At 37.8% G+C, this 23727-nt stretch overlaps 1 protein-coding gene across 3 annotated transcripts in view; it reads right to left on the reverse strand.

Annotated features, from left to right (window-relative positions):
- The window catches only part of LOC145293681 (uncharacterized), a 74723-nt gene extending 57891 nt beyond the window's left edge, over nucleotides 1-16832 (reverse strand). Inside the window, exons 1-3 of one of the 3 annotated variants that reach the window (XM_080140075.1) lie at nucleotides 16609-16832; nucleotides 10286-10364; nucleotides 3619-3664 (exon numbers count right to left, since the gene is read on the reverse strand). In XM_080140075.1, coding sequence (XP_079996201.1) covers nucleotides 3619-3664; nucleotides 10286-10352 — 113 coding nt within the window. In that variant the 5' untranslated portion in view covers nucleotides 10353-10364; nucleotides 16609-16832. Of the gene's footprint in view, nucleotides 1-3618; nucleotides 3665-10285; nucleotides 10365-14689; nucleotides 14809-16608 lie in introns of those variants that run through there. The other 2 variants (XM_080140077.1, XM_080140078.1) reach the window with 2 other exon arrangements.
- Between the last annotated feature and the right edge of the window lie 6895 nt (nucleotides 16833-23727).

Below are 23727 nucleotides of genomic sequence, written 5' to 3' on the forward strand. Positions count from 1 at the left end.
GTGATTAACCACGACAGGATAGGAATGCTGAGTCTCTTAACTGTATCCTCAGCAATTACTGCCTTCCATAGTTGTTGTCGTCTCACCACGTTTTGGCCAACTAATCTGTAGGGAAACGTGCGACTTACCTAATTAGCACGTGTGCATAATTCAACGGGTCGGTCGTGGAATGAAATGAATGAAGAAGAAAGAAACAAAAACGGCTGCCTTATCTCTTTATATGCCTGCAATGTGATCACCCGATATGCAAATGAGATGCTCCTGGTTGGAGATAAAAGAGGGTTGGTTTTTTAGAGGGAGGTTCATTTTGAAGCTGGATTTCGAAGAAATAAGTTGAATTAGCAGAAGTTGGTTGGGAGTTGAGAGAAGGTGCATTTGCATTACGTATACAGAAGTTTGGAAGTTGAAAGTTTGGACAAAAGTGTTAACCTTACCCAAGAAATTATTGGTGTGACGGGCGGAAGAAATAACACTCAAGTTATTGAATTATCTGGCCAACTTTAGGTAGGATTGAAACCGCTATCTTTAGACAATGCTCATCTGGAAATGTAGAGATTCAACGGCCAACGCCTCTATCCACTATGCCAAGGACCCTTAAAAACGTAGTGAAACGATAACAACCATGGAATGTAGTAATTAATGAGGATATAGTTAAGAGATTCAGCATTCCTATCCTGTCGCGGTTAACCACCTGACGATGGCCAGAGGAATAGTATGCCAAAACGTTGTGGAACAGCAACTATGAAAATGAGGATAACAGTCCGCAAATAAATGTACAAATTACTCATTGTTACGGTTTTTTGTGTCCTTGTCTAGGATTAACGGAACACCGCAATCATATTAATTAAAATGAAAAAGAGTGAAAAAAAAAAAAAAGGATAATTTGAAAAAGAAATTTTCTTACAAAAAAAGATAAACAAAGTAGAAAGAACGAATTGTTAGTAAGTTTTTTTTTTACAATCGTAACAGTGCAAGGGGAATAACTCTCTGTTTTCTAGTTTATCTCCCTTTTGATTAAAGTAATTGTTTTTATAGTAATGGTTTGTTGGTCAAATATAATTAAGAATAATCGGGTTTGTATTACTGTACACATAGATTCGAAAAAGTTGTCAAAAAACAAATATATAACAAATAAATGTTATCAAAGGCAATATAAGTTACTTTTCTACCAAACTGGATATATTTTTCATGTTTTTATTCAATGTAACATGTTTATTCAGCTCGAAAACCATACAGTGTTTACCGATGTATTGGAACATTCAAGATGGCGTCTTATTCTCTCTTTAACACGGTAAGTGTGGGAAAAGATGTTATAAATAAAAAACCGGATAAAATACTGTTAAAAACTCGCTCAATGTATGTTACCGTGACATAGGTTGACATATATTCGGCGAGTTTTTAATAGTATTTTGTATAGTTTTTTATTTATAACACCTTTTTCCATACTTACGGTGTTAAAGAGGGTGTGAGACGCCATCTTGAATTTTCGAATACATTGGTAAACACTGTATGTTTTTCGAGCTAAATAAAAATGTTACATTGAATAAAAACACAAAAAATATATCCAGTTTGGTAGAAAAGTAACTTATCTTGCCTTTGATAACATTTATTTGTTATATATTTGTTTTTTGACAACTTTTTCGAATCTATGTGTACAGTAATACAAACCCGAATAATCTATATTTACCAGTTATTGATGAAAGAGATTTTTTCTTTTTATCTTGTTGTCCAGTTCATCTGTTTTTTTTTTAACGACTCAAATTTGCTTGTGATTTCTTCAGTTAGAGTCATAAGTTCTGGTCGCCTATGAACGCATCCCAGTGCTGTATTTTAACTGATAAATAGCAACCGTTCGCTATTTATATTCATCTCTAGAGAATTTTCTAGAAAAACAGGAAAAGAATCTTTTTCTGTTCTACTTTTTGAAAATCTCCAGAGATGCTAAAAAAAACGTTTTACATTTAAATTTTTAAGTAATACTTTTTATATTATTTTATATAATCTTTTATTGTTATTTTTTAATTAAGTAATTTATTATATTTTATATTATTATATAATATTTTAAGTATTTTTATTTTATCATAATTATTAATTATATTAATAATTATTTTTATTATATTTTATTTTTATTATATGTTATTATTTAGATAATTAATATCATTTGTGTAAGAAATCATAATTTCTTCATATCATAAGACGAAAATATGTCCTCCTATGACACTCGTCTCAAAGGATTCCAATAATAAAATTATATATGAATGCACTTGTTTCAATTTCTGTTATATATGCGAAAAACACCCGTCTAGCTGAATCCACTGTGAAAAATTTCCCCCACTCTTTATCTGTGCCTAAATCAAAACTTGGATTCCATGAACAAAGCTTCCTTCTTGGAACTGCACGCCTGTGGAACTCTGTTCCGTCTGCCTGCTTCCCACCTGACTACAACTTGGATGTCTTCAAGTCCAATGTTAACAAATTCCTAATGAACCGCCCCCTTAATTAAACACTTCATCAAATCTCCACACTAACGTACTGTACTTGCAATAACCCTTATCCCTGAGTGGCTTCCGGACCTTGATAAGTGGTGACCACCGTGTAAAAAAAAAAAATTCTGTTATATATGCGTATAATACTAAGACATAGAACGTGATTAGTGGAAAACGGAAATCTGAAAAAGAATTGGGATAATTTGAAAGTGATATTATTTACCGTTCAAAACAAGAGATCGATTCTGTCTTTTCGGGTTACGACATTGGAAGGATTAAATCAGAGAATCACAGCCCATCCAGACGTGCATTGCTGGAAAGAGTAAAAACTAAACTCTAGAAGCAAATAATGACTTTTAATTTCCCATCTTTATAGCTACCAGAAAACAAGAAAAGAGTTGAGACGATATACTGCTGAAGAATTTGTTGTATGTTGAATAAGATTCCAGGCATGACACCAGCCAGAGATGTCTGTTGCTTCATCGCAGAAAGTTACATACAACAAAATAAAAACGCCATCTTTGATTGACTCGTGTTTAGCTAAATGAAAGTAACAAAACAAATGTTGAAATAACAAAACTTTCAGTTTCAGAACTTTAAAACTTCACAGGCTGGTAGAAAATTAAATGCGAATGTGTTTGGTAAAAAGTTATCATGTTGTATATTTCGATTTCTCACCTGTTAACTATACTGCATGATTTCCCCATAAACAATCTTTTAGCCTAATTTACACCTGGACAATTTCAGGCTCAGTGCATACTGCATGTGTTCTCTGTGTGTGTTTATAGTTTCAATCACATACGATTCGTGTGATATATATTGGGGCCCTATGCTGGTAGGTAGGAATTGAGTCAATTATTAGGTTGACAAGAAAGTTCTTGCTGTTTTTAGCTTTTAAATTCAGATGAACAATATCTCGACTCAAAAAATCCCACTTCCTGACCCTCATGTTTAAGTTCTTGCAGTGGGAGAGAATTAACCCCCCCACCCCCACCCATGGCTCCCATGTCCCATCGTTTAGCACCATTAAACATTCTTCTCATCTATTATTGAAATATTTATTACATGTGTAGGGGAGGGAGACAGAAAACATTAAGAAATTTTTTAAAATGTGCTCTGAACATGTACTTACAGTTTTTTTTTCCAATAAGGTTCTACAGTTTTTGGCAATGATAAATCTGGGGAAAAAAAGAGAAAAATAATGAAAGATTGACAAAGCAACCGTTTTTTTTTTTTTGTTTTTTTTTAGTAAAAAAATTTCAATTAAAAATGTTCTTTTTGCTCTTTTTTTTTTTGTTTAAAAATTTACTTTTAGTTTTATTTAAATGAAACAAAAAAAAAATTGCCACTAACATGTAAGTGACGACTGTGTATTAGGGAACCAGTTTTGTAAGGGGGAGTTGTGCGGCAAGATGTTAGTTCACAATGTAAGTTAGTATAGATGAGAGAAACAGGGAGGAAATTCCTAAGACAAGCAGTTCAAGGAAAGAAACTATTATTTAAATATAATTGCATCCCATATCAGCATGTCAAGTTTTATAGGTCCGTTTTCTAGATATCAAATATCTGTAGGAATTACATAGGTCATAGTGGATTGCTGATTCTGATTCCTTTAAAAATCACCAAATATTTAGTTGTTTTTCTATATGTGATATATTTTCGCAAATGTAAAAATACACTTGTGTGGCTGATCTATAAATTTTGATTTTGTTTGCAGCTTAAAACCAATACACATGTACCATTTTATCCTTAGTAGCAGCAATGAAAAATTAAGATTTGAACGAAAACAAACCAAATAATAAACAATTACAAGAAACATCTTTTGAAAGTAGGCACAATTTTTCCTGATTCTGATACCGATTCCGATACCTTAAAATGTTCCGATTTTCTCAATCCCCAATTTAATCGTCCCAACACTAATATTTATTTATATACTAATTTATACACATCTATGCGCACACATATATACATGCACAAATTTCATCTTAAAACCAATACACATGTACCATTTTATTCTTAGTAGCAGCAATGAAAAATTAAGATTTAAACGAAAACAAACCAAATAATAAACAATTACAAGAAACGTCTTTGGCACAATTTTTCTTGATTCCAATACCTTAAAATGTTCCGATTTTCTCAATTCCCAAATTCCGATTAATCGTCCCAACACTAATATTTATTTATATACTAATTTATACACATCTATGCACACACATATATACATGCACAAATTTCCAGTTGTCAGATTAAAAGGCAGAGAAAAAAATCACATTTAGATTATAATTTTGTGATTATACTGTAAAAATTCAGAAATGAAATTTATGAATTCTTTATTCATCATTTGAAGTATTGTTGTAATTCAAGCAGAATTTGCTTGTTAGTTTTTAAATTTTGCATAGTTGTAATTTATGCGAGTGACTTAATGCGAGTGAGAGATATTTGGCTAAGAGAAATCATCCAAGATATGGCAAATATTTCTGATTTAGGATTTGATCACCCAGAATTTGTCTTCTCTTTGAAAAAAAAATTTAGCGTCTTTTCAAATAGACTCACGAGACTTTAAACACGACATAACAATGGTGTCACCAATAGGATGCATGAACTCACTGGACAATCCAGATTGTGTAGAAACGTAGATAAGATGCTTTGAAGCACTGGCTAAAGTAAAGAAAGTAAAAAAAAAAAAACGATTTGAACAGCTCTGACAGTTCAACACAAATCCGAATGCAATGATTCAACATGACATGTTACTTTGGCAGTTACTTTTCAAATGACTCTGGTATCGACTTTTTTTTAGTCCTTGGACGAATTCATTCTTGCCATAAGACATTGCCATACAATTCTTGAGCACTTCTGCTCATCACAGCATAGGCAAGAAATTTGGAAAGCTGCTTTTCAAAGGAATCCGCATCATATCTTATGAATCCGAAGATTCTGCTGTTTGCATTGGTTTCTCTTAAATTTTTCTAGTCAGAATTCTTTCTAGAAAGACATTGGGTACTCATAGAGGGGCCACGTGAAGGTTGCCAACATCCTAAGTGAAAGTGAATTTTGTGAAATGAACTGGACTTGAACTTGGAACACCTAGATTGCCAGTCTGTGTCATTAACCACTGAACCATCGTCATCTCATAACGATATAACAAAAACATAAGAATTCATTTTCCTGCTTCACTTTTATCTATTTTATTTCTGTTGTGGCGGGACTTACCAATCCAACAAATTTTAAAAGATGCCTCAGATACATTCAGACTCAAGTCACGAAAGCCCTTTTACAGATGAAAAATAAAAAATTTCGACCCAGTTGAGACATGGAAGGAGGAATGGAGAAACAATGCTCCCAAAGAAGGGGGCATCATTGAAGAGCGAACTTTGTGCCTCCCAGGTTTTGCTATAAATACAGGGTGGAACGATAAAATTGTCGCCCTAGAAAAGACTACATGATTCTATTTCCGTTTGATGAAAATCGGTTTTCTTTTTTTGTTGCAGACCATCTACTAGTTGGGCAGTTGTGTACAAATCCAAAGAGCGATAGGAGCCTTCTATCATGTCGGAAAGTAACGCAATGTTCAATGAGCGAGATCAAAGATGCGCTGCTGTACAACTCATATGACAATAGGACCATTGCCAGAACCCTCAAAATGTATCGCTGGATTGCCACAAATAACAGTTTCTGGCCACGGTTATGGTCTTTGGTGTGGTTTTAAGTGAAGGCCACATCATGCCACCTCACATCTTCGAAGTTGGCTTGAATGTCAACATCAAAGCATACCTAGATGTGCTGAAGAGTGTAGTGATCCCCTGTTGCAATCAGGTGGCCGCTGACATACCTTAGGTGTGGCAACAGGACTCGGTGCTGCCCACAAGTCCAAAGAGAGTCAAGCTTGGCTTCAGAAGGAGGAGTGCAACGATTTGTACCCTTCTATCATTGGCCCCCTTCCTCCTTGACTTGAACCGGCTGGACTACTTCGTTTGGTCATACGCTGAGAACATCACCAGCATGACCTCCCACAACACAAAAAAAAACAGCCTGATCGCCACCATCTGCCAAGTATTTGCCGAGTTCCCACTGACACTTGTGGAAAAGGCTCTCAGTTCCAGACTTGTATCATCAGTGATTGTGACTGAAGATGGCTACGTTAAAGAGCTGTCAGCTATTGATGTAAGTTAATGAATTGAATTTTTCAACCACCAATAGCAATGGCTAAAGATACATTACCTGAAAGTACTTCTTTCGAATTCCTCGGCTTAACGTTCACAGGGACCATGAGTTAGAACAGATACATTGAGAGCATTGCCACATTGCCAAGGCCACTACGAGGAAGGTGGGCTCTCTCTACTGTGCTAGAAAGCTAATTATGCCTGAAAGTATCCTGTACTTCTAAAAGGCAACCATTCGCCCATGTATGGAGTATTGTTGTCACATTTGGGCTGGTGCATCTGCTACTAGTCTCTCACTCCTGGACAAGGTTCAAAAGAGAGTCGCCAACCTGATAGCTACTGAACTGTCATCTAAGCTTCAGCCTCTGTCCCATCGACGAAATATTGCATCCCTTTGCCTATTTTACAAGTATTTTAATGGTGGATGCTCTGAGGAACTACAATATAACATGATCAGCCGGTCACTGGTGTATGACCGACACACGTGTTATACGAAATGTCTTAGAAGTGGTCTCATGATGACGTGACGATGGGCCATCATTAGGGTCTGTAAGAAGAAAAGCGTACCTGAGATGTTGGATGTGGCTGTGTGGCTCCTCCTTCTCCCAGGAAACGTCTTGCCCTCTGGTGGCATTCAGGTTGGTGAAACAACCGTGTTCCACATGTTGGTAACACCGTGTTCCACGTTTTCAACAGTCCTTTGTAAAGTAGCCTTTCGTATTGCACTTGAAACAGGTCACACTAACGGGAATATTCTGGGCCCTGTGGTTGTTGGGTGAGCATGTGGCCGCAACCACGTCCTGATTGTGTTCCCCAGTCGTCGTCAAAATTCTTGCTCTCGACATTAGTTCCCCCATGGTCAGGACTTTGATGTTCGGCACCTGTTGAAGAGCAATTGAGATAGCGTCAGGGAACCCAGTGACAAAAGTCAATTTTGTGAGTCTCTCTAAGCCATCTCCTGTGAATCCGGCCAATCCAACCAACGGCCTGATTTTGTTGGCGTAAACATCCACACGTTCGCCAGCCCATCTAACCATAGTTATTTTTCTGTATGCTGCAAACGCGTCATCGGTAAATGCCTCCTTTAATCGGGCCTCAATCTGGTCTATTTTTCTTTGATCGTCCTCCTCCATTTCCATGTAGAGGGCCAGTGCATCAACTTCCAGATATAAAGGTAGCAGACTCGCTACATCATCCACCTGCTGAAGTTGTGCGACAAGTCTCACTTTTTTCAGCCACGCTACAACGTCTCCCTCGCCAGAGAACGGCTTGATAATATAGCTGCTTATCCGCACCTTCGCCATAGTTGGGCCGAAATAGCTTGAAACAAAAATGTAGTAGGCAAAACAAACAAAACAAAAATACAACTAAAAACAGACGGAACAAAAACTCGCTTCTTGCAGACACGTGGGTCGTAACAAGCAGAATCTACTCACCAGAATCACCTACACACAATCTGTAGAACGCCCCCTCTCCTTTCGAGTGTCCTGCCTTTATAGCGGCCGGGAACGACATATTTGCATAATCACGCGAGAGCAGACGTGATTCAACGATAATTACATTGGGTAAACGCTAATAAATGCCCATGGACGCCATCTTGGAACTCTCTCTTTCGCTCAACCCAAAACAGACGTATTCGAGGTAAGCTCTCTATTTCTCATTTTGGTTACTGCTAATTCTGCTACACTCCCCCCTGATCTCTTGATCATAAACGGGGCATGGGGGCAGTCATCTTTGTTGGGTACTTCTTCGAAGAACTGGAGGCAGAACTTCCTCCTTGTCAACTTCCGCATTACTACCGTTATTGCTGTTCCATAGGCGGTGTTTCACAATCAGGGCAGGGACAGGGGGACAGTATCCATCTTTGTCGGGTACTCCTTCGTAAAGGCAAGACGGGTGATCCCTCTTCCGCTTCTTCAGTATGTGCATTATATGGCTCTCCATCGTCCTGCATTATACTCTCTGCTCATTCAGAAGACATTGTACTGTCTTCCTCTTCCTCCGATGCAACAAAACGTATCCGAGGTAAGCTCTATTTCTCATTTTGGTTACTGCTAATTCTGCTACAGTTGGAATCTTCCTTTTCCTCAGGGCCGTCTCGTTCTTCAAGGAAGGCATTTATGGCAGGCACAAAAAAACGACACGCGGCACAATTGTAATATATATATTGTATAATTTTAACTGTTTATTTTACAAAAAAATATATTACAATACAATATACACATTATAATTATTTTTTTTTTGCAATTAAACATAGGCAATAGGCTTTTCAAAACTAACTAACCTACCCTGACAAGTGTTGAGGGGGGGCACCCCCCTCCCTCGTTTACGGAGAGACAGAAATATGCATTCTCACCTCATGACGGTCCGTGCAGAAAGAGGGTGATCTAGAAAGGGAATTCTGGGAATGCATTTCTTTGTATCTCTACGCTCATGGCCAAATCACCACTCGACCAAGCTGTAGAGTATGTTAGAAACCGTGGCATTGAGATATAGTGTCACACAAGCCCTTCTAGCTCTTTGCTATAAATACCCCCGACAAACCCAACAATCAGCTAAATCTCACTCCTACACAGATCTTTAGATATAAGAAGATGTAAGGAACTCCCTTTCGGGTTCCTGTTTTCCCAACTGTACTGACATACAGAAGTTCAAGTGTAATGTGAACAGACATCTGGCTGTTCAACTCCCTACATCTGCAACCCTTATCCTCGAGTGGCTCCTGGGCCTTGATAAGTGGTGACTCCCATGTAAAAAAAAAAAAAAAAAAAAAAAATTCCTACAACTTATGTTCCCGATAGTAGCTCCTTACATCCAAGTGGTACTGTGTCTTGTTTCGGGTGAAAATACAATTTTTAATAAATAAAATGAAAAAGTTTTAAAATAAAGCTGTGGTGTTATTTTCTTTAGGGCAACACTTTTATCGTTCCACCCTGTAGCAGGAAGCAGTGGGTAGCCACAAACCAGATGAGAACAAGACACTGCAGGATTGCAATAAGCAAACACAGGTGGAAACAAATAGACTCCCCAATCTGCTTAAAGTGCAAGAAGGCACTCCAGGACACAGACCACCTGATCCTACACTGTCCAGTCACCCAAATGGAAGGAGGCTATGCAACAGCCCATCTATCTGAAGACAATTTCTCAGACTGACTAAAAAATAGCGTTATAGCGGTCTAACCCATATTATACTAATAATAATAATAAAAACATAACAATTCATTTTCTTGCTTCATTCTTATCCATTTTCTTAGCAGAAATAATAAGAAAAAAATAGTAGAGAAAAGACACACTGGTCCTAAGTAAGCCGTCTCTCCTCAAAATGAGGAGGTAATGCTGCAGGAGATAACCTCCTGTGAACCAACATATCCACACCCGATCAATACAAAAGTTAGGACATTTTAGTAAAAAATAAATAAAAATGTAAATGAATTTGTCCGCACGAGTTGGTTGTAGATTTCAGAATCATTGACATTAGTAAAGAGTTGTTCAACTAGAAAAATAAAACAGGTTTTTAATGTAAGAAAATTAATTCTATTTTTAACGCGTCGTAACAATATAGGTGGATGCTTTTTTGTCACCGGAGGTTTTGACCTAAAATATATTCCATGTTTAGATTATTAAGACTTTTATTCTCACCTTGCTTAACGGATGGCTTCACAACGTTCTTTTCCATGTCACCTCCAGTCATAGAAATGGCAACCATCTTGATTTGTTTCTAAAAAAAATCAAATGTTAACATTTATTTCAATTACTTTTTTCAAAATGTTTCAGAATGCAAAAGTAAGGTAGTCAATGGGAAAATATCGTAGTAATTGTTAGTAGTGGAAATTTAGTAAATTGGATTACTTAAGGGGAACGGCTCATCAAGAATTTGTTTATGTTGGACTTCTTCTTATTATTATTATTATTGTTACTACTACTACTGCTACTGCTACTACTACTGCGATAGCTGTAATAAAAATAAGTAGGAAAGAAAAATGTTGAAACGACAAATCCACGGAGCAATTTGTTACATATTGACAAAATAAGATTCCAGACAGGAAGCCAACCAGAAATGTGTGTTGTTTTCTGGGATTTGAAACATACCACCTCACAGTATATTACACATGTACAATATAATGAAAAAAAAAAAAAAAAAATACCATATTTGGTATTTCTAAGGTTTGACAGATTGGACTTTTAAGGCCAAATTTGGCCTTTTTATGCTCTTTTATGGAATCATGTTTTTGCCACCATATTTTTTTGTAATGAAAGAGCGTGAAAAAGGCCAAATTTGGCCTTAAAAAGGCCAATCTGTCAAACCATAGAAAGGCCAAATTTTAAAAGCAATATAGCGGCCTCGAATGTCGTATATTTAGTCTAATAAAAAATGATGAAACAATAATAAAAATTACATTTTTTCTGGTTTTATTTCAGCCTTTGGATCTAATAATGGACTTTATATAAAATAACTAGTTTTCATAAGTTTTGTCTGTCAAATAATTTACGCCACAAAACTACACATTTACCTAACTTTATGTTTATTTGCTAGATAAACGTATACAGATTATTATAAAAATAAATTCTATCGACTTTCATTCTTTAGAAAATATTTTTTTCTTTTTAATTCAATTTTCACCCCAAACAAGGCACAGTGCCACTTTGAAGTAGGGGGGAGCTACAATTGGGGACATAAGTTGCAGGGATATTATGAAGAGAGATGGACAGCAAGATGTCTGTTCACATTACACTTGAACTTCTGCATGTCAGTACAATTAGGAAAGCAGAATCCCGGAAGGGAGTTCCCAAAGTCTAGCAGTTCTGGGAAGAAACTATTGGAATAGAAGGCCTTCTTATACCTAGGAATCTCTACTGTGAAATGATGGGATTTAGCTGCTTGTCGGGTTTGTCGGGAGTATGCATGTCAAGGTCATACAAGTGCTTGGAGTTCGTCGTCAGTAGAACAGGCAGAGGGATGCAACATTTCATCGATGGGACAGAGGCTGAAGCCTAGGTGACAGTTCAGGGTCTATCAGGTTGATGCCCCTCTTTTGAACTCCGTCCAGGAGCGAGAGACGAGTAGCAGATGCACCAGCCCAAATGTGACAACAATACTCCATACATGGTCGAATGGTGGCCTTATAGAGGTACAGAATACTTTCAGGCATAAGTAGTTTTCTAGCATGGTAGTGAGAGCCCATCTTCGCAGCAGCCTTAGCAATGCTCTCAATGTATCTGTTCCAATTCATGTTCCTTGTAAACGTTAGGCCAAGGAGTTTAAATGAAGTACTTTTGTTCTTGGCCATTGCTTTTGGTGGTAGAGAAGGTTTTTTGTAATTATTGAAGGAAACAAGCTTAGTCTTGGTAGCATTCAATGTGACCCTCAATTTTTGTCCCCATTCCACTACAGATTTGAGGTCATCCTCTAGTGTTTCTGCCAGTTCCTTAGATATGTGTTTATTTGTTTTCCTTCATGCTTATTATAGAGAGTGGTGTCATCAGCAAATATACCCATCTCAGAAACAATTTTATCAGGAAGGTCATTTATGAATATCAGGAATAATAAAGGTCCAAGGATAGACCCCTAAGGTACTCCCGCATTTATATTATATTGTTTAGATATACGACCATCGAGGACAACCTGGATTTTTCTCTTACTTAAAAAGGATTTAATTAAATCCATATTGTTTGTCGGTCAGGAGTTTAGCAGCTGTAAGGTGATGGACTAGAGCTTGATTAAGAACTCAAATATTTTGTCAAAAAGTGAGAGAAGGCTTATGAGGTGATAATTTAATGAGTCAGTTCTTTCGCCAAAATTCTTGAAAACTGGTACCACAGAAGCGGTTTTCCAGCAGTCAGGAAAGCAAGATTTGTCAAGGTATTTGTTGTAAAGTTTGGAGAGAACTGGAGCAACCTCAGTGGAGCACTTTTTTAATAGCACAGCCGGAATGAGATCGGGTCCACATGCTTTTGAGGTGTCTAGGTTTTTTTATGATACCATGCATCTGAGAAGGGGTGCGGTACGCCACACACAATATTATCAAAACAAGTCAAAGGCCAAACTTGAAACCAAATTTGAAAAAAGGCCAAACAGAAATTTTGAAGGCTAAACTGCTTTTAAAAAAAGGCCAAATTTTGTGAATTTAGCCTTACGAAAAGCCAATCTGGAAGCCCTGTTCAAAGGGTAGAGCTGGGAGAAAGGGATAGAGAGAGAAAGAGAAAAAGAAAGAGAGGGAAGGCGGGGCCCACTTAGTGAAAGCAGTTCACAGTTTGTATTAATCCTTTACAGAAAGAGTGTGATTTCCTTTTTTAATCTAGGTTCTTTTAGGAACAGTAGTCTTCATCTTTTCATTTTAAAACGTGCCCATTCTCCATTAGATGTGTTAGCTTCATCAGTTATAGTTATTCTTTGGGAGTATTTCGTAAATGCAATCAGTAGACGAATAATCCTTTTGTGGTTTTCCCTTATGAAGAAAGGCGATATAAGTGCAGGTTTCGGAGCAGATATCCGATGCTGTGATTTCAGATAACTAGAAACCCTAGCCCTAACATATCCCGAGTTTCCCTTTTATCCTGAGATAATTAATTCCTGTGGATTCGTTGCATGTTTCAATTGTTTTAAAGTCCAGTTAAGACTGAAAGTCGGTTCTTTCTCAAATTTTCTTTGTCTCAGATTCACCCTAGACACATTCCAAAAGCCAGGTAACTTGACTTAAAAGTTCTTTTATCTCCTGGGGGAACCTGCAATTCTTTCCTTTCAACTATTTTACAATCTAGTCAGGACCAAGAAACTGTTCATAAACAATAAGATCTTTTGTTTGCCTGAGATATCGATTAAATATGTCGGTTAACCTTGACACAGTTAACCCTTTCTTCCACAACTTTCTTCATCCACGACATGAGAATAGCAATTGATTTTTTTACTCAAATAATGCACCTTGTGGCAGACTTGGCGCTCCAAGAGAGGCTTGCTCAATCAGTGAGCAGAACGGGATCATATGACGTCGAAAGAGGAGGAAGAAGAAAACAGAGAGGGGAAACGAAGGAAAAAAGAAAGAAAGGGAGAAAAAATAGTGAAAATGAATTTTCCACAAAGTAGAATATTTCTGTTGTGTTTGCGACAATTTTTTTGATAGAAACCCAATAGAGGCTGTGGAAAAAAGAAATAGAAATGCTGAATTCATAAAGTAATAGAACAAAAACAAAATACTGCCATGTGAAAAAAAAATTTTCTGATGAAGCTGAACACACCCTGTTCCATAATAAAAGACGACAGTGTCTAACTTTGATTCTTATGTGGAGGCCAGTGGTAAACAGTGTGAGAATTAGTTAAATAAGAGATTCTTTTGTGAAATCTGTCCAAGGAAAGAGACCAGTGGTTGGTGCACCGGCCAAGATATGTCAACCATACTCCATGCATTGTTAAATGATAGATTTATAGAGATATGCGATATTGGCAGATGTAAAAAGTTTTCTAATCTGATAAAGGGAGCCTACATCACTTGCAGCATACTTTGCAGTATCTCCTATGCATTTATTCCAATTTATATTGTCTGAATGTTAGGTTGTTTAAACGTTTCACCCTAACCCTAACCATGTTCCATGCATTGTTAAATGATGGGTTTATAGAGATATGCGATACTGGCAGATAGGGACATGCAGAGAAGAGCGCTAGGGGTGCCCAAGCACCTATCCCTTTTACTCCTATTTTAAAAGTGCCCTTTTCAGAGGAATGTATTATAGGCCTGTGCCCACCGAGACACCGTTTTTTCACTTGAGCAATTGCCTTTAAAAGGTTCTCTGCATGTCACTGCTGGTAGATGTGAAAAGTTTCTAGTCTGATGGAAGGAGCCCATCTCCTTTACAGCATACTTGGCAGTATCTTTTATGTCTTTGTTCCAATTTGTGTTGTCTGTTTATTTTAGACTGAGAAGCTAGAACGTTTAATTCTCGTTAAGGATTCTATAAGCCATGGTAATCGATAATTGAAAGACCGTCATGTCAAATCTTGTCAAATCACAATCACTCTTCAAAGAAATTTTTTAAAAATCTTCAAATTACCTGAGTTAACAGAGAGCCCGGTATAAGACGTGATATTCTTTCCCAAAGAAAAGCAACAATTACTTTTATGCAATGCAGTTTTTGAAGTTTTACTTTCTATTTATATACATGAATTAGTTTTAGTTTCGTCCAATCTATTTGTGTTTGGTAAAAGGAGGGATAGGTTGTTTTGTTTTTGCTTTGTTTGTTTTTTTTTAATTTTATTTTATGCAACTTTTATATATTTGTCTATTTAAGTTGTAATATTATTCAAATTATTATTTACTAGCATTTAAGCCCGGCGTTGCCCGGGTGTTTGGATGTGTATGTATAGCAAAAAAAAAAAAAGTGGTAGTAGGAAGGCAGGCTCGAACCCGTATCGCAAAGGAGGAAAAGAACGGGATAAAACCTAACGTTTATGCTGTTACGACCACCACCAAACCGGAAGCGACATTTTTTTTTAAATAAAGGCTAGATAATCTAAAGGACAGGATAACTTTAAAAAATATCGGCGAAAAAAGTGACTCCCTCCTGTAGAAAAGTGCCTAGTTGAAGGGGAAGATATTAATGTTTTTAGCCAATTTTTCGATATTTGTCGTATGAAAGATCGAACTTTAAAACAATACTGATCTTGGTAAAATCCGTCGCTTCTATTGAAAGTTTAAGGCAGACATGCAAACAGACATACATACATACATGCATACACTTATATATTGGTAACTAAAAATTTTCGACCCGTACTGATGAAAAAGCTTGTCCTATCTCTGAATACCCTTTGTGTAAAATTTCAAATATTTAGACCAGAAATTGTCTGATTAATTTGGAAGAGACCACAGAGGTCAATTTTTTTAACTTTGACCCCTATTATGAGCCCTTAAAATTTATTGTTCTGGGCTCAAATAAAGTTATTAAGTTAGATCCATGTCCAACGAACCTATATCTAAAATTTCAAGTGCGTAGACCCAAAATTGTCGGAGGAGTTTGGTAGAGTTTTCAAGGGTCAAATCGTTAAACTTTGACCCCTTAATCGCCAAATTTCTGGCGAAAAATAGATCACATCGATTTTCCCAAATCTCAGAAACCTGTATATCAAATTTCTAGTCTGTAGACTAAAAATTGACAGAGTTATAGGGAAACGTATACAGACACACAGATACACAGACACGTTCACTTTTATAGATATACTAGCAGGGGTGCCCGGCGTTGCTCGGGTGTTTGGAGGTGTATGCTGTGCAAAAAAAGCAAAAAAACAAAAAAAAAATGGTTAATTTTTTAAAACTTTGACCCCTATTATGACCCCTTAAAATTTATAGTTTCGGGCTCAAATCACTTTATTAAGTTAGATCCAGGTTCAAGGAACCTATATCTAAAATTTCAAGTGTCTAGACCCAAAATTGTCGGAGGAGTTTGGTAGAGTTCTTAAAGATCAAATCGTTGAAATTTGACCCCTTAACAGCCAAATTTCTGGCTGACACCCGTCACATCGATTTTCCCAAATCTCAGTACCCGGTATTTCAAATTTCGAGTCTATAGACTAAAAATTGACAGAGTTATTGCGTAGGGAAATGTACACAGACAGACAGACACACAGACACACAGACAGACAGACAGACAGACAGACAGACAGACACGTTCACTTTTATAGATATATAGATAGACTCGCAGGGTGCCGGGCGTTGCCTGCTTATAAAATACTCTTACATATGATATTTCAATTTATGCTGATTTAGTATTTTTTATTATAGAGCCACTTCTGTATCGATTATTATATTGGACTTGATATATAGTAGTGAGTAAAAAAATACGACTTGGGTGTCATCAGCTTAAATCGAAAACAAAACATATACCTTTCTAGCATTATTCGGTACCCTATATGCATATGAAAACTTTTAAAAAATAACGTTGTTTAATCCATAAATGTATGAAAAAAAACAACTTACCTGAAAGGTGTGTTAACAGAGAGCTCCATAAGAAGAACAACACTGGCTTTATGCAACGCACTTATTGAAGTTTTACTTTCTAGTTTTTACACATGAATTACGTTTTAGTTTCGCCCAATCTATTTGTGTTTGGCCAAAGGAGGGATAGGGTTTTTTTTGGGGGGGGGGCAGTTTCTTTTTGTGACACTTTATTTGACTGTTTAACTTATAATTTTATTCAAATTATTATTTATAGTTCAAAATTTCCAAATTGAACCAATGAACAAAAGACGATTTACAAAACATATTTTTGTTTTTAAACGTTCGAAGAGAGGGAGGGGGTTGTTTTTGTTTCCATTTATCTTTCACTGACAATTTATCTGTCACTCTTTGTATCTACTCGACATTGCCCGGGAGCATTTTTACTTTTACTCTTTTCTTTCGCTTTCTTTTTTTCTTTTTTTTTTCTTTTTTTTTTTTTTTTTTGCCTTTTTAACTATGCCATTCTTTTATATTTTAATTATTGTAAATTAGCGGGCTTGGACGCTTTGCCCGGTCGTACAATATATTTAAATATATATTTTAATTCATGCAAGTTTTGTATTTATTATTACAGAGCCAATTCTCTCTTGAATATTATATATATATATATATAAATATATATATATATATATATATATATATATATATATATATATATATATATATATAGTACTGATTGCAAAAGTTAAAGAAATGACGTGTGTGCTCTCAGCTGCAATCGAAACTAAAACATTTAGCGCATTGAAGCAACTACTTTGCAAGCTAAAGAGTAGGGAAGGGGGGCAAGTTGAGTTCTACCTGGAATCACTTTGCCTGATGGGGTGCGAGCTAATGTTTACCAATGAAATCACTGCTTTTGTGTTATGCTTCCCTGATAGCAAGAGGGTGACAGAGGCGACAAAATTATTACAAAGGCCAAAATCAATTGCAGTAGGTCAATCCGCCTACAGTTGGATGGCTGCAGCGGGGACCACCACTCTTTTAACTCTTTTATGCTGGCCCTCTTCGAATCCTCAGTGTGTGGGCCGGACCAGGACTCCATCTTGAGAAGAATCGCTTGGATGTATAGTTAAAGGGCAAAGTGTGGATGAAAACTCGACTTCAAAGGAAGCTCTCCTTAAAGGGTAGTGGTTAGGTGTGTGCCACTTAGATCTTTCCCCTTATCTTTTACTGACTGTCTGTACTTTTCCTGTCTGAAAATTGCCTAAACCATCTGTGCTCTGGGATGGGCACTGGGTTAGCAGACTGGACTATATTCGATATCAATATGAGAAAGGCTGGGATACCTAACTTAACGTGTCATCGACACGTCGAGAGACTGGCTTTTCAAATTCTGTCAGAAGAAGTTGCATGCAATCCTGTGGTTGATATATTCAGTCGAAAGCCATCATAGCAATTCTTGAATAAATATCCTCCGTCTTCTATGAAGGGAATTAGTGAAGGAAGCTACTGCTATCTAGTGATTGGGGGGGGGGGGTTAAAGAGAAGATCTGCTGTAGATGGAGTTAGATGCCATGTCCGAGTCATCTCAACAACTAAGTTCTCTCTGACCTGGCGATTGGTTCAAAATGCGTAACTATTTAATGCTATTCAAAGAAATTCCAGAATGAAGGACTCGCCTGAGTGTCTCTGCTGTGACACACTTACATAAGTTATACTTGAGCATGCTTTCTTCAAATGCAACAAACTTCGGCATAATAATATCTAAAACAAATATTGACTCTACAGGTCACAGGTGATCTAGTATATCTATATATCTATAAAAGTGAACGTGTCTGTCTGTGTGTCTGTGTGTCTGTGTACATTTCCCTACGCAATAACTCTGTCAATTTTTAGTCTATAGACTCGAAATTTGAAATACCGGGTACTGAGATTTGGGAAAATCGATGTGACGGGTGTCAGCCAGAAATTTGGCTGTTAAGGGGTCAAATTTCAACGATTTGACCTTTAAGAACTCTACCAAACTCCTCCGACAATTTTGGGTCTAGACACTTGAAATTTTAGATATAGGTTCCTTGAACCTGGATCTAACTTAATAAAGTGATTTGAGCCCGAAACTATAAATTTTAAGGGGTCATAATAGGGGTCAAAGTTTTAAAAAATTAACCATTTTTTTTGTTTTTTTGCTTTTTTTGCACAGCATACACCTCCAAACACCCGAGCAACGCCGGGCACCCCTGCTAGTACACCTATAAAGCTGAGTTTTTTCTTTCTCTGGCATTGATATGAACAGCCTACTTTTTCTATTTAAAAAATTATTAAATGAACTTCTGGGTGTATGTCAATGAGGTGACAGCTCTTATGAATCTTGAGCAGCCTCTGCCGTTAAATGTATCCTTTGTGTTTTTTTTTTTTTACAAGAAAGTCACGACTTATCAAGGCCCAGAAGCCACTAGAGGATAAGGATTACTGACTATGCATCAGTAGTGGAAATTTGTAAATTGGATTACTTAGGGGAATGGTTCATCAAGTACTTGTTTACATTGGACTTGAAGACAATCAAATTGTAGTCAGCTGGAAAGCAGGCAAACAGAAGAGAGTTCCACAGGTATGCAGTTCTAAGAAATAAGCTTTGTTCATGGAATGTACGTTTAGGTTTAGGCACAGATAACGAGTATTTTTCGTGCAAGTTTCATGAGGAGGAACCATAGAGATTGAAGCTCAGACGAGCACTTGCCATGAAAATAATGATAAAGCAGAGATAGGCTTGCAACATCTCTTTTGTGGGAAAGAGGTTGCAGGAAATAGGAAAGGGCATCCCCCACTAAGCTACGAAGTCTATTTTGAATTCTGTCAAGACAGGATAAGATGCTTCTAGCAGCTCCTGCCCAGATGTGGCAACAGTACTCCATCATTTGCTGTACCTGACTTTTATATAGGTAAAGAATTGCATCGGGGTGAGATATCTACTGGAGCGCTAGAAGGATCCCACCATTTTTCCAGTAGCCCTGGCAACGGATTTGATGTATGCGTTCCAGTTCAGATCAGGAGTAAAGGTCAAGCCCAGAAGCTTGTGAAAACATGCAGCCTCCCCAAGATAAGAGCTGTTCATTTCAATTGATGCCAGATGAGGATCAGAGCAGTGATGATGTAAAGATAGGAGCTTGGTTTTAAATGCATTAAAAGTAACCAGCCACCGCTTTCCCAATTGTACCACATGCTCAAGATCAGAGGAGAGCAAGTCAGAGAGAACTTTGTCATTTACAGCCTTTGATCTGTAGTGATGGTAGTGTCATCAGCATAAATGTCAATAAATGATCTTAGGATGTAATTTGGAAGCTCATTGCTGTAGAAAAAAGTCTCCCATGAAATTGAACATTTCCCAAATTATATTTGCATATTATCTGAACTCAAAAACATGCGTTTTTTTTTTCTAAAGTATGCATTATTCTAGCTAAAGTTAAGACATAACCTTAAAGGTATTACTTCTTAACCAGCTTTTTAAACGAGTTAAAAATAACCAGACTTTTTCAATTTGATAAAAGTTCCATTATAGCATACTTATTATGGGGTGGAGCTGGAACGGTCGAACATCCCAGCTCGACCTAGATAAAGGCAAAAAGTATCCATGCATTAACATGGGAGGGGAGACTATCTTCAAGTACTATCCTAAGTTGGGAATGGGGCAACGGACTTATACTAAGTAGATATTAATAAGTCCTTTTCACTTTTTTTATTTTATTTTATTTTATTTATTTATTTATTTATTTTTTTTTTCAATGGAGAGTAGATAATGCATGTGGATGTGTTATTGGCAGCTTCAGTAACTCTCACTTCTTTTTTGTCCTTCAGTCCTCATTTCCAATGAATGGTTTTTCTGACAAAGGGTGAAGAAAAAGCTGCTTTCCAGGTCGGTAGTGCTTTGTAAAGAGTAGCCTGAGATGTTGGAAAATTTCTGTTTCTATGTCTATCCTTGTGGTCATGTCACTAGTAAGGGTGCTGGAGGTAAACATTTCATCTGGGCTGACGTTACCCGCCTGATAGTCAGGGATCCGAACCTTGGATTAACCACTAAGGAGGCTGTCCTATCAGCAGGTGCAACACTTCAAAAGCATGTGGACCCGACCTCATCCCAGCTGTGCTATCAAAAATGTGCTCAGCCGAAGTAGCTCCAGTTCTCTCAAAACTCTGCAACAAATGCCTTAATGAATTTTGCTTTCCGGGCTGTTGGAAAACTGCTTCTGTGGTACCAGTATTCAAGAATTCTGGCGAAAGAACTGACCCATTAAATTATCGCCCTATTAGCCTCCTCCCACTTTTTGCCAAAATATTTGAGACCTTAATTAACCATGCTCTAGTCCAGCACCTTACAGATGCTAAACTTCTGACTGACCAACAATATGGATTTAGACAAGCCCGTTCCACGGCAGACATCCTCACTGTAATCTCTGAACGCATATACCATTCATTGGACAAAGCGGGAGAGGGCAGAGCAGTAGCTCTAGATATATCTAAGGCTTTTGACAGGGTATGGTATGAGGGTCTCCTCAGGAAGATTAGATCTTACGGTATCACTGGTAGAATTCTTAACATAATTAAATCCTTCTTAGATAAGAGAAAAATCCAGGTTGTCCTCGACGGTCGTACATCTAAACAATATGATATAAATGCGGGAGTGCCCCAGGGATCTATCCTTGGACCTCTGCTGTTCCTGATATTCATAAATGACCTCCCCGACAAAATTGCCTCTGAGATGGGGATATATGCTGATGACACTACACTCTATAGCAGGCACGACAGGAAAACAAATGAACTAAAGTAATGGCAGAAACACTAGAGGATGACCTCCAATCAGTAGTGGAATGGGGACAAGAATGGATGGTCACGTTCAATGCCGCCAAGACAAAACTGGTTTCATTCAATAATTACAAGAAACCTTCTTTACCACCTATAGCAATGACCAACGACTCTTTATCTGAGAGTACGTCTCTCAAGCTCCTTGGCCTAACGTTCACAGGAAACATGAGTTGGAACAATTACATCGAGGGCATTGCCAGGGCCGCTGCGAGGAAGGTGAGCTCTCTCTACCGTGCCAGAAAACTTCTAACACCCAAAAGTATCCTGTACCTCTATAAGGCCACTATTCGCCCATGTATGGAGTATTGCTGTCATATTTGGGCTGGTGCATCTGCTACTAGTCTCTCGCTCCTTGACAGGGTTCAAAAGAGAGTCGCAAATCTGATAGGCCCTAAACTGGCATCTAAGCCTCAGCCTCTGTCCCATCGTCGAAACGTTGCATCCCTCTGCCTGTTCTACAAGTATTATAATGGTGGATGCTCTGAAGAACTGCAAGCACTTGTGCCCCCACGACGTGAACACCCTCGACAGACCCGACTAGCTGCAAAATCCCACCCCCACACTGTAGAGATCCCTAGATGTAAAAGATCTTTCTACTCCAGTAGTTTCTTCCCCAGAACTGCTAGACTTTGGAATTCCATTCCAGGTCACTGCTTCCCCAACTGTACTGACATGCATAAGTTCAAGTGCAATGTGAACCAACATCTCGCTGCCCTAATCCCTACATAGTACCCAAGTAGATGTTTCCCCTGATAGTAGCCCCCTACACCAAAGTTGCAATGTGCCTTGTTTGGGGTAAAAATGTAATAAAAAAAAAAAAAAAAAAAAAAAAGTACCGGGGCTGCTGTATTGCCATTTGGTGAATGGATTCTGGACCATACAGTAGTTTCTGGTAGGGCCTCTCGATGCCATACTAGTGGGTAATTGTTACGGCTTTACCTTATCATGTGCTACGAAAAAAAAAAAAAAATTTCTTGTCTTTTTCTCTTTTATTTTCCCTTTCTGTCCTGCTCAAACCAAGTCTACCGACCTGCTCCACAAACCCCAAAACCTCAATAATCATGACAAATCTCCAAAAAAGAAACACGCATAAACCTAGAACCCCATCCTCCAACGAAGACCCCTACTACCAGGTCTCCTTCTCCAACATCAAAGGTCTACGTTCCAACCTTCCAGAGGTTGAAACACAATTACAGGAGACGAAACCAGACATATACTTTCTAAGTGAAACTGGCATAGGGCCAACCACTTCTATAGACGAATTCATAATTAAAGGATACTCTAACTTAACATCTAAATCTGACCCCCAAGATCGCCATGGGCATGGAATATGTGCCTACATCAAAGATGGCTTTCCATGTGGTAGGGATATCTCCAGAGAAGACCCTAATTTTTTTTTTTTTTTTTTTTTACGCAGTGATCACCACTTATCAAGGCCCGGAAGCCACTCAGGGATAAGGGTTATTGCAAGTACATCACGTTAGTGTGGAGATTTGATGAAGTGTTTACTTAAGGGGGCGGTTCATTAGGAACTTGTTAACATTGGACTTCAAGACATCCAAGTTGTAGTCCGGTAGGAAGCAGGCAAACGGAACAGAGTTCCACAGGCGTGCAGTTCTAAGAAAGAAGCTTTGTTCATGGAATCCGCGTTTTGATTTAGGCACAGATATAGAGTGGCGGAAATTTTTCACAGTGGATTCAGCTAGACGGGTGTTTTTCGTGAAGGATTGGCGAGGGGGGACCAGAGATTGGAGTTCAGACGAGCACCTGCCATGGAAATAACGATAAAACAAGGATAGGCTCGCAACGTCTCTTCTGTGGGAGAGAGGTTGCAAGGTAGAGAAAAGGGCATCCCCCACTAAGCCATGAAGTCTATTTTGTACTCTGTCAAGGCAGGATAGGCTGTTTTTAGCAGCTCCTGCTCAGATATGGCAAGAGTATTCCATCCTTGGACGTACTTGGCTTTTATATATGTTGTGGTGACAACCACTTATTTGCATATGCGAATAACATAACACTATAAATGGCAAGCCTAGGTTGGCCTTGGTGTGTCTTACTCAAATGCCACCGGAAGTGACACGGAAGAGCGTACATGTCCTCCCACCAAGACTCTCTGACTCGACACCGTCATTTGTACATATTGTAAATATACCTTTTCTTTAATACACTTATTATTGCGTGATCTTGTTGTTTGCGTCTTCATTGTATTTCCTTACTAATTATTGTTCAACCTTGCAACCACAACAGTTGGCGACGAGATATGAAGCGTCAAATATAACAGTTTGACGAAGAACTATTTAA

The sequence above is a fragment of the Euprymna scolopes genome, chromosome 15, assembly GCF_053919585.1.
Source record: "Euprymna scolopes isolate OS-2025 chromosome 15, ASM5391958v1, whole genome shotgun sequence".
NCBI classification, from domain to species: Eukaryota; Metazoa; Mollusca; class Cephalopoda; order Sepiida; family Sepiolidae; genus Euprymna; species Euprymna scolopes.